Raw genomic sequence first — 12,122 nt, forward strand, 5'->3', positions numbered from 1 at the left:
ATCAGCCTAGGATCTGCCAATAATTCATGATAAACTGAAATCCTGGTAAGGCAATTTATGATATCATAGAATAGAATTGATATCTTATGATGATAAACTATGATGAATTCTTAAGGTAAGTACAGAATAGAACGAAATTCAAATACATAATAATTATCGTCGACAAAATCGCAGGAAGAACTGCGTCTTAATTTCCCTTCATTATGAGTTGATTTAAGCCTGCTAACCTCAAAAACGTATCGCGCCTTGAACCCGGACGCAACAGATTCATAGTCGGTGTGTAATGCAATGAGGAGGCCTAGGGCTCCGCGCGGCGACTGCAGCGGGCCGGGCGTGGCGAGTCCGCACCAGCGGCCGAGTGGAACGCGGCTGCCCTCGCGGCCCGTCCACCAAGCCTCCACCCAGTCTTCCATGCATGTTGCGCCACTGGAATAGAGAAAACGATAGATTAGTTCGAAATTCGACCTACGTTCGGAGTGTCCCCTAGATGACGAGTAAAATACGATATGCAAAAACCTTGTAATATATTGAAATACAATGGCCGTTCCGCAGCACCTACAAGAAACACCTCTCTTCTGCAAATGTATCTCTTGAAATTGTGGTGTGCTGAAAAATTTATTAGAAAAAGCGACGAGGTCTTAGACTTTGTAATGGGTTTATTAACTATCGCGTTCAGTGAAGTAGGCAGTGAAGTACGCATTCACGCCTAAAAACTTTCAGGATGATTTTCACCACCAACAAAAACTATTTTGTTAGCTTAGTAATTACACATACAAGCCAGCAGTGGCATTCTACGAGGCAGCACGCACCTTGAAGTGGTCGAATACGACGGCCATCAGCGTGTAGGTGCAGTTGATGTACGACAGATAGTTGGAGGGGTAGCGGGGCGAGTTGAACTTACCCATACAAGCCAGCTGTGGCGTTCCACGAGTCAGCGCGCACTTTGAAGTGGTCGAACACCACGGTGACCTGCTCGTTGGGCGTGGCCACCAGCGTGTAGGTGCAGTTGGTGTGCGACGGGTAGTTCGAGGGGTAGCGGGGCGAGTTGAACTCGCCACGTTTCTTCGCTTCAGAGCGATATGTGAACGCGCACTCACCGCCCGGCGCCGCGGTGCCTGGCACACGGTATTCTGGAAACAAGTAAAACAAATACAGCTGGTACCGGCTGTACTCACATGGTTAGTCAAAGTAAACCCTAATACCTAGTTTCATATCCATCTGAGCTCCTTTATCACAAGGATTCTGCTTCCAACGCGGCACGGTTGAGTTATCAGCTATATTTATAATGGATATCACTCACGACAGTTTAAACACTCAAGTAAAACATACGCTTAGATTTGAGCAGCGTCTGCCGATCTGCTGAAAAGATTCGCCATCAGTTTCTATATTAAGCATTAGCAATGGAACCTATGAAAGTGACTGCTGCGACAACTTTATTGATTGATAAAGAGCGTTGGAAAAATCTTCTGTAGCTGGCTTGGGTTTACAAAGGACTGTTGATGTTGATGTTGACGATGATTTTTTAGCAGAGCAACAGCAAAACAAAATTGATTTCCTGATTGACATCGAAAATAGCTTGTTAAGACGAAGAAGACTATTTCAGTCCAAATTCACCAACCTCAAACAAACAAGAGAAATAGTCCAAGCTCACCAGTCTCAAAAGTGTATTTCGCCTTGAATCCTCGTCCCTGGTAGTCTCCGGAGCTGAACACCATGACCAGGCGTGGCCCGTCTGACAGAAGCGGTGGAGGGAAGGCGGGAGGGCCTTCCTCCCTCTCCCCACACAATTCCGCATCGTGCTTGTCATATGAGTCAGTCGCCTCCTGGCCGCGGAGGTAAACCTTCAAGTATCCATCCGGACATGCGCTGCTACAAGTTTGGAAAAATTCAGGTCAAAAAAATTGAAACTACGAATTCAGATAATCTGAACATGATGAAACTATAGACGGAACTCAAAGCCCCATCAAAAAAATCGTAACACCGTGCAACACCTTTCAGTTATGAAGTGTTTCGATTTTTTTTTTGATGAGAAGTATAATATCTAGCACAGCAACTACTAGATGCAAAGCTTATGCTATGAGTACTAATGGAAGTTGCAACAGTAGCAAGCTTTCAGATTTTAGTCTTATCCCGAAACCTTTGATCTATTAAAAGTTTCTTTCTATAAATGATTTAGAGAAGATGGCACTTACTCCGCTTTAGGACTTTCTCCCTTTGGTATAGTTTTTGATATAGAAAAGTTCTGGAACTCTAACCGGACTCTCTCCAAATTTTGTGAATCTTGCATACCATATATAAAATATCTGGGGATTAAACAGATTTTTAATTCAACAGTCTTCCAATAGGTTAGTAAAATAAATAGATATACATAATTATTATTAGTAGAAATAAAACTCTTACCTACAAACAACTTTTGGTATATAGGGGAATGGATAATTTGGATGGTACACGAATCCTGTAGATTCCTTTTTACTAAGTATTTTCTGATCGCACTCCGAGCCCCTGATGTGCTCGGCGTCGTGTTTACTTATAAAATCTGAAATTGAAGTTAAGGTAAGGTAAGGTAGGTCTTTTATTAATACATTTAAATATAAAAGGTTCTAATTGCGATATTGGAGCTCATAAAATAGGGAATGCAAGATGCAATAAAAGAGTGTTGGTAAAAACTGAATTCTTTGTAAGTTGAGTAACAGTAGCTCTACCCAAAATAATACGAGATGTTTCATGGATAGCAATTGCATCATTAAAATCTGGCTCATCTTTTTTGTTTTTGTAACATCTGCATTGTTTACTCATATTTGCAATAAATAAACTACAACAACTTGCAGTACTAGACTTCTTCATGGCTTAACTCCCTCATTGTTTATCAAGTCCATAACTTCTTTACTCAGACTAAAGAAGTTATGGACTATTATTAGTTCAGGTGGTTAACTTCTCTGGTAGTACCTACTGGTAGGTCAAAGGCCGTAAGTCGTTTAAGCTACACGAATATGCATATGCGTTGGGTGTGTGTGGCGTGTTTATAGAAAAAGGTCATAAGTGTGACAGGTTTTTGATGTAATTGCGGAATTGTTACTCGAGTTCTGAGGCCGACCGTACATTGGTGGTGATTGAACTCTGATAAAATACTTACTCTACAAATCTGGGTGCAAAAACTCACCTAACTTAACAAAACTCTCTGAAAACTCGAAGATACCCTTGAAGCCGCGGTTCTGCGTGTTGGCGGCGCGCGGCAGCGTGTAGAAGGTGACCAGCAGGCGCTCGTCGCTGGAGTACAGCACGAGGTTGCGCTGCTGGCCGCAGTACGTGCCGATCACTGCCGACGTGTTGTCGGGCCCGTCGTACACGCGCACCCAGTCGAACGGGCAGCTGTGGACAAACCAGCTGTGGAGCTTTTCGATGCGTCTGGTAAGTATCTGACGGTGACTATGCGTAAGTTGTCACAATACACCGCGATCTGATGATTTGAAGACTTTTTTATTATCTATTCTGATACAGGTTAGCACTTGATTTTGATCTCACCTGATGGGATGTCATGAAGTCTAAGATGGAAGCGGGCTACTTGGCTGCACTGCTTTGCCGGTAGGGTGGTAACTAATCACGGCTCAAGTCACCCACCAGACCAGACGAAAGACAATTTAGAAAACCTAATAAAGTCTCAAGTTGCCTCTGCCAGATTCGATAAATCGGGAACCTTCCACTTATAAGACGACTGCACTAGGGAGGTCGTAGTGGTTTTATAAGTGGGAGGTGTTCTACTTACTGCGGTCCGCCGAAGAACAGGTCGAAGTCGCGGAACTCGAGGCGGATGCGCTGGCCGGCCTGGCCCTTGAACATGTAGTTGCACACGATGTCCTTGGGGTACACGCCGGGGTAGGTCGGCGACAGCAGCAGCCCCGTCTTGCGCTTGCTCGCCTCGATCACGTACGAGCACAGCGTGTTCGGCACTGGCGTTCCCACTTCGAACTCCGCTGGAACCAGAAACTTCTTAGTGAACTACAGTGTGGGAAGACTCGGTTTGATCCTGAATCGACGATGTGTCAAATATTAGGGTATGGGTGACGTGACATCAAAGAAAAATAGGCTGTTCATAGGCTACTTAGCGTCAAATGTAGGAACATTTTACGCCTGCCAGTGACGTTTTGTTACAAGCTACCTAACTGTCGTAAACTGTGCTGAGACACAAAAGGCCCTTTTCACATAGAAGAATTAAGGATAAAATAGGCAGAATCAAGATAGATTTTCAAAGGTTTTACCTGAAAGATGGAGCGAAGGAGGGAAGGAGGTTTTTAATCCATAAGCCATTGGGCAGCATCTCTAGCGGAGTCATGCATGCCCAAACCACTGAGTTATTTGGATTTTCCATCTCCCCAAACAAAAAAAGACCGTTTTCATATGACGGCACTACCTTGCCATGTAAAGTACATAATAAAATGTATGAGTGATTATGACTGCTTTCACAAGGCACGGCGATCATACCGTGACAGATTTTTTTTTGATTAATGATTTTTTTTAACTTTTCAGTTCGTTTTTTTTTCAGGGCAGCTTTTTTTATTAAGTATTACTTGTATACTCACAAGCGTTGATAAAGCGATAGGTTCCCGTGAATAGTGTAGGCGGCGTGTAAGTGTGGTCGGTAAAGAAGGCGAGCGCGACCGCGCGGTTGAGCGAGACGCGGCGGCGCGGCGGGATGGGCCCGCAGTAGCGGCCGCCGAACGCGGAGTTGACCAGCTCGCCCGGCTCCAGCGACACCATCTCCGAGTAGATGTCCATGTACTCGTGCATGCACCTGCCCCACGACAACAGAGGATGTATAGACTACACAAGCAATACTTTGCGGAACTCCATAATATACAAGGATTTAGGGTTTTTAAAAGTCCCGGAAAATAATAGATATTTTCCGGGACCAAAAGTAACTTATGTCCTTCCCTAAGATTCAAACTATCACTGTACCAAATTTCTTCTAAATCGGTAAGCAGTTAGGCCGTGAAAAGCTAGCAGAAGGACAAAAACAGCATCGCATTTATAATATTAGTATGGATACTTATGGACTACTAAGATATCCCCTATTTCTGAAAAATGGAAAATTTGTTTTCAAGGATTTCAGAATTTTAACCAGATCAACCAACGATATTTTCTTCGGGCAAAGCCTTCGTATAATTAAAATAGAATTTCACTTACAGAGCAGTTGGTTTAATCATTAATTATAATGGTTTATCGAAGCGAAGGCAACAAATAGCAAACTAAGTATATTTTTCCGTTAGACATAAATTCGAGATATTGTCGTGAATAAATCAGGTTGGCATTATCGGAGTCAAGGTTTCCACAAACTGCTCGACCCATTTCCCAAACTATTCTCACCAAAACATACTTGCCTCCCTTTTGTATTTATTGGAAAAAGTAGAGAAAGCAATACTCACGATGGGAGCTCCCCCACTGCCGCTCCACTGAAAAAAACAACAACAAGCATTAGTACGATAAGTAATGAAATCCAATGGTTTTGTGGAAAAGTTTCTGCGCAAATGTGAATTGATGTCGTCGAAACTAGATTTTGTGGCAGATTTTTGCTACTTCTTTTGACTAGGTCACAGAATTCATAATAGTGACTTATAGGTAAGTATTAGGTATGTCGAAAGCTTAAAAACTGATAAAACTGACTTTATTAAAGCTTAATGGCACAAGGATACTAAAATAGATTCAGTTAATTTTATACGCCGCCTTGCTTTAAAGAGTGAAAGCATTACAAAAATCTAAATCAGTTAACTGTTCTTGTGCACGTGAGTCTCAATAACTGCAATGTATTTTAATTAAGCTGCCTATTGTTTACGTCATCTAGGATAGGTCGGGCACAACAGATTGTCGGTATAGGTATAACATAAAATGGTGCCATTGTGACAAAACGGTATTATTAGCATTAGAATGATTGTGGTTAATTTAACGTTGAATCGTAATTATTGTTTCTGACATTCGTCACAATTGAATGGAATACAATAATTATTGTTACTGTTACTCGTGTTTTATGACGAACAATTGAAATATGGTAAGAGTCCCTTAATAAAGGAGTCTGGCCATCCGCAAATTTGAAGTTGCTGAGCGTGTTATGGAGCGAGACATACTTATTGAATAACTCTGTGAGGAGTAAAATCCACGACTTGTATGAGAAATAGTAGAGTATAAAGTAGGATGACGAAACAATGACGTCCTTTTTGAAGGAGTCTACTCATCCGCTAATCCGGAGTTGCAGAGCAGATTGCAGAATGGTCTATTATGGTACTCAATAAGAGATATAAAATTCACAACGAAGAATTTTGCATAAGAAACAGAATAGGTATAATATAGGTAGGTACAGATTTAGCTCAAAATATGAGGAATATGTCTGCGAAACTAAATACGAAAATAAATAAAATCGATATCTCAGTTTAAAATGTTGGAAAGCTGAAACGCCAGTTTCCAGATCTGTCGCAGAATATAATAAAATATCCGCAGATATGTTCAGAAGTGGAGGCCGCGTACCGCTATACCTAAGCATTACTAAATATACCCGAAGAAGAATGTTGATCCGCCGGGTGCCAGGAATTGGTTGTGGCTGTGGATGTGGAAGGACGTCATGTGCTGGCGTGTTCCCGGAATGACATATCCAGCAGTGGAAAGAGATAGACTGATGATAATGTTCTTCCAGCAGTAGATAGCGTTCTTCTTCTAATTTTTCTGGATGGAAAATGAAGAGTCTATAATTATTTGGAGTATTACAGAAAACTTACTCTGGCGGTCTGCCTCGCAGGTCGAAGGTGCGGAATTCCACAAGCACGCGCTGGCCCGGCGCCGCGAGGAACGTGTAGAGGCACTGGCGGCTGTGGTTGTTGGGGTTGTGCAGCTCTGGCGCGTGGAAGGTGCTGTTGAAGGCGCCGCCGCGGCTCACGAACGTGCGGTCGCACTCTGAAACGTGTATACCCAATTAATATAATTTCACGTAGTCAAGACATGGTACAGCACTACCATTTTCATAAGTTATGGGGATGTACCTGCGCAGAAATCTTATTTTTAAATAGCGCGAAAATATCTCAGCCAATTATAGCGCGCGTCCGTCCACGGTTGTTTGTTTCGCCATGTTTGTCTCACGCCTGAATTTTAACGTTTAAACTATCGTAAGGTACTGCACTGTACCAGCTATACTCGTACGTAGTCGATGTGGTAGGTACCGCGAAAGATACGGGAAGTGATCGAAATTAGCCGTCACCTGAATTTCAATCGTGGAAATTAACTTCGGTTTAAAAGAATTTATTCTCAAAAAGAACATACTGTTCACTTACATTAAGATTATTATATACATTTCAGTACTTACACAGACGCATGCATTTACACTTTAAATTTTATATTATACTATATTATTAAAACTATATCATCCTAATTATTTATTTGCTACAATTTAGTCTGACTTATTAACTAATACAATTTTGAGTAATAATTTACAGTTTCTATTTACACAATATTTTCCGCTATATATATTTTTAACCTATTCTTAAACTGACTAATATTTTTAGACTGCTTGACTATATCAGGTATGTTATTAAACATATGTACACCCTCACACATAATATTTTTGCTCCCATAGGTTTTTGTTCGTGGTTGCCAAATGTGTATTTTGCTTTTATTTCTAAGATTATGGGTAATAGATCTTTGTTTAAATGATATATTTGTATGTACAGTTTTAGTAGTAATTTTTCTAATGAGTAGGCATGTGTTGTATGTGTATAATTGTTTTATGTTAAGCAGTTTAGTTTGTCTGTATAGGTCTTTAGTTGGTGTTAGGTAATTATAATGAAATAGTGTCTTTATTAGTTTATTTTGGGTTCTTTGTAATTTGTTAATGTGTGTTTGTGCAGCTGATCCCCAGATTTCTATCAAGTACTCCAAATGTGACTTAACAAGGGCGTTGTAAATTACTGTTCGGATTTTGTGTGGGATACAATTTGAGACTTTACGTAATGCTCCGGTGAGTGATGCTAATTTCGAACAAATTTGGTCGATATGAGAGTCCCATATAAGTTTGTCATCTAATATTAGGCCTAGATATTTTACTAGGTACTTAGGTACTGTGTTATTAGGTTATAGGTAATAGGTTAATTCAGCCTCAATCACTACTTTAGTCAACAGGTCTGTACGTTTTAAAAAATCATGATCATATTCGGAAATGTCTAATCAAAATGAAAATTCAATTTAGATCCTATCAAACTCTGACTTGAAACAGAAGTTTGCCATCCGATAATACCTAATGATGGGAGGATAAGAATCGAGACTTAATCGAAGAAAGAAGCTAAAATCAATTTGACCTATTTTTAACTGATACAAACCCTAGATTTACAAACAAGTTGTACATCTAAATCTACGCGTAAATATAGTAGGTTCCTAAAAATCAAAGGTTGAGTAAGTTTAGAAATTCCTTTCCTTTTTCCCTTTACTTGTGCTACAAGATCTATCCACCTGCCGAATTTCATAATTCAAGGTCAACGGGACCTTTAAGTTTCTAAATAGACACACAGACAACGAAGTGATCTTATAAGGGTTCCTTTTTTCCTTTTGAGGTACGGAACCCAAAAATAGAGAACATCATGAATCTAGGTAAGTAGTTAGTATGTATAGGATGACAAGTGTAAATTAAAAATTTATAACACCCCCGACAAGTGAAGGTTGCAGTAACGAGAAAAGACCTGATAACTTTCAAACGGCTGAACCGATTTTCTTGGACTATTCCGCGCCTACGATCCAAAGTATCTGAGTTTTCCAAAACATCATTTTCAAATAAATAATTATGTATCTAGGCAACGTCCATCTTGACAGCTTGACATTTGTCAATTGACGTAATATTATGAACCTAACGGTTATCCAACCTTCTTTTCTACAAGTAAACTAGAAAAGAGCTGATAACTCTTAAACGGCTGAACCAATTTTTTTGGATTATAGCTAAGAACACTCTCGATCAAGCCACCTTTCAAACAAAAAAAAGTAAATTAAAATCGGTTCATTCGTTTAGGCGCTACGATGCCACAGACAGATACACAGTTTACATACACAGTACTCTTTTTGGGTCGGGGGTTAAAAATTAAAATTCGTATTTCATGAAGTCGACAATATCATGATACTCGTAATGCGGGACGACACAATACGACCGCGTTGCAGCGCAAACAAAAACTAGCAACTCACGGACGTGGGTTCTGTTTGTGGGTACGAGAAAAAAATGCTATGACCCGTTATTTTAAATTTCTGTTTTTGTACAACGAATATGAAATAAAACCTGAACGCATTAAGTTCGAAGTTTTTTGTAAATGATTTCCTGTTTTTTTCACCCCGATTGCAATCTCAACCTGTCGCGTACTATTTATTACCTTCTTATTAGGTGCCAAATAAATGTTCTACAAAATATGATTTGTAGAACATTTATTGTCTTAACATTTTTTTTGAAAAAAAAAACCTTCATATTCAGCATAAGTACCTAGATACGTATTATACGTACATTGAGAATAATTTCAAAATACTTTCTAAAAGAATGAAATTGTCTAACTTTGTTTCGCCGAATAACTGCCGGTCCGGTAAGTACATAAACGGGACAAGAAAGCAAAAAAAACTTGTGGTACAAGTTTTTTTAACTATGGAATTTGTATCATGTCTTATATCCATCTAGTGGGGGGTCATGTAGAAAATCTACAAGCATAGCTCTTTCCATCGCCCGCATCCCGCATTATTGATGATTTATTACAAAATCCCTCTAGTATGTTTTTAAAAAAATGTGGTGCAGTTATATTTTTTAATTCTTTGTGTGGTAGGTTACGTTACACCGTTTCCATGGCCATTATAACTTTTTGCGCAAACCGCGCGAGCGGCGGAGGTTTAACGTAGCAGACTCAATTAATTCCTTCATTAAAAGGGATTAGAGAGAATAAAAAAACCAGGTCTATATTTTTTTAATGACCACTGGCAGTTTTTTTACGGTCGTAAATAGAATAATATTATTGTACATTTATATTTAAACCTAGAATAGACGCACAAGTAGAAAAGTGACTAGTGAGAAAGGGTTCAAGTTTTTTGTCAATGCTTGTCCAGCGCCCAGTTTTTGATTTGTTCCACATCTTATGTTAACATCGACAAAAAATATGTCTACGCTAGAACCAACGCCAGTCACTGTCTTAATGTAAGCCTGCACTAAATTACAGATTAAATTAAGTAACTATGCTTAGTGTATGCCAGGGTACGGAGTGATTTTTATGTTTATTGTTACCCTTCTGTAACCCAAGTCTCATGAGCTGTCTCAATGTAACTGCGTACCAGTATAATATGACCATACACTTTGACACTGTTAATAGACTATACTACGTGCATAAAATGGTAGAGTTAACCAACACACGTATTACTGTGGAATTTTAATGACTATGATATAGATGTAGGTGATGTGCGAATATAATTTCAGTGATTCAAAAATATTTTGTTAGCATTTTCTAAGGTTTTTAATGAGGTTCTGAGAGAGAACTTGAGATCGGATTGAGGGCAAGTGCTCGGGGTCAGAATCGACTCAAGTGCAGTGTAACTATGTTGAAACACTAAGTTTAAGCTAGAATAAGACCTCTATAACTTTACTAAGTTCAAACCATAAAATCAAATAATTATTGTGAGAAAATAAATGCAAAATAACTATTTTAGTGACAACGATGAAAAATAAATAACTTAACGATAACTGCGACTCAAAAAAGCTAATCTTAATGTTCGCAAGGGCTATCTGTACCTATATGCTAAGACAGGTTTAAATTAACACAGTGAAAAAGACACCAGTGACTTTGTCATAATCACCCTCGTGTAAACATTTTTCGTGTCAGTCCAGCGCTGGCTAAATTAGAAGACTTGTAACGTACATTAAGAGGGGTCTCTCCGTCACTCGCTCCATACAAACGTAGTTCCGATTTAATTTGAATATTAAGCAACCAAAGTCCATGAAATTTTGCAGACATATTCTAGAAACTAATATCTATGCCTGTGGTTTTCTAGATCTCTGTTAAAATATTCGGTTTCAAAGTTACGCGGTCTTAAAAATTCACATACAAATCTTTGAGCCCCTATAATTTTAAAACTACATATTTTTAGAAAAATCTAAAACACCACAGGCAAAGATATTAGTTTCTAGAATATGTCTGCAAAGTCCATGAAATTTTGCAGACATATTCTAGAAACTAATATCTATGCCTGTGGTTTTCTAGATCTCTGTTAAAATATTCGGTTTCAAAGTTACGCGGTCTTAAAAATTCACATACAAATCTTTGAGCCCCTGTAATTTTAAAACTACATATTTTTAGAAAAATTTAAAACACCACAGGCAAAGATATTAGTTTCTAGAATATGTCTGCAAAATTTCATGGACTTTGGTTGCTTAATATTCAAATGAAATTGGAACTACGATTGTATGGAGTAAGTGACGGAGAGAGCCCTGTTAACGCCAGTCACTGTTGACAGTGACTAGGGTAATCTAAACCAGGCTTAGTTGTGTAAATATAAAAAAATGCCATTAAAAAAACTAGACCCTGTTCTTGAAGCAATTAAAACAATGTATAGAAGTACTCGGTCCCGAGATCTTATTGAAGCGTAAACTATGAATTGTGCGATATGTACGAATAGACATACTTGGAAGCTTAGTAGGCGAGGGTTCAGCGAGCGAAGCCGCACTCGAGAGCTCCGTGGTCTCTCCCCCGAGCACTGCACAGAAATAACAACCAGTTAGGCCGTATCCCCATTAGGCGATCAGTGAGCGGCTGACTGTCCACTGGCTAGCTCTGAGCGTCGTATCGGTCGCTAAGACTGAGGCTACACGATGCGTGTTCGGTGCGTTGCGGCGCCGCACCGCTGTGGATTTGAGTATTGGATGCCACACTGGCACTATGTTGCCGCTCCGGCGTATGGCGTCGCCATGTCATACGCCACAGCAAACCTCCCCGCCTCGTCTCTCTGGTCCCAAGTCCATTGCGTGTGCGGTGCGGTGCCATACAATGTTGTAACGCATCGCTTAGATTATACAGTACAGTGATTTCTATATAGGATGACGCAACAGCACCGCTCAGGTGCCGCACCGTCAACGCAACGCA

The 12,122-nt window shown here is 39.8% G+C and overlaps 1 protein-coding gene across 7 annotated transcripts in view; it reads right to left on the reverse strand.

Annotated features, from left to right (window-relative positions):
• LOC123868804 (dorsal-ventral patterning tolloid-like protein 1) overlaps positions 1-12,122 on the reverse strand; it is a 95,269-nt gene that overhangs the window by 7,880 nt on the left and 75,267 nt on the right. For 6 of the 7 annotated variants that reach the window (XM_045911413.1, XM_045911412.1, XM_045911416.1 and 3 more), the window contains 11 exons: positions 11,665-11,736; positions 6,762-6,936; positions 5,421-5,447; positions 4,578-4,789; positions 3,764-3,971; positions 3,161-3,369; positions 2,401-2,536; positions 2,193-2,303; positions 1,652-1,869; positions 902-1,130; positions 228-426 (listed from right to left, as the gene is read on the reverse strand). In XM_045911413.1, the coding sequence (XP_045767369.1) occupies positions 228-426; positions 902-1,130; positions 1,652-1,869; positions 2,193-2,303; positions 2,401-2,536; positions 3,161-3,369; positions 3,764-3,971; positions 4,578-4,789; positions 5,421-5,447; positions 6,762-6,936; positions 11,665-11,736 (1,796 nt within the window). The remainder of the gene's footprint in view (positions 1-227; positions 427-901; positions 1,131-1,651; positions 1,870-2,192; positions 2,304-2,400; positions 2,537-3,160; positions 3,370-3,763; positions 3,972-4,577; positions 4,790-5,420; positions 5,448-6,761; positions 6,937-11,664; positions 11,737-12,122) is intronic. The other variant, XM_045911414.1, reaches the window with a different exon arrangement.

The sequence above is a fragment of the Maniola jurtina genome, chromosome 10 (assembly GCF_905333055.1).
Source record: "Maniola jurtina chromosome 10, ilManJurt1.1, whole genome shotgun sequence".
Taxonomy (NCBI): domain Eukaryota; kingdom Metazoa; phylum Arthropoda; class Insecta; order Lepidoptera; family Nymphalidae; genus Maniola; species Maniola jurtina.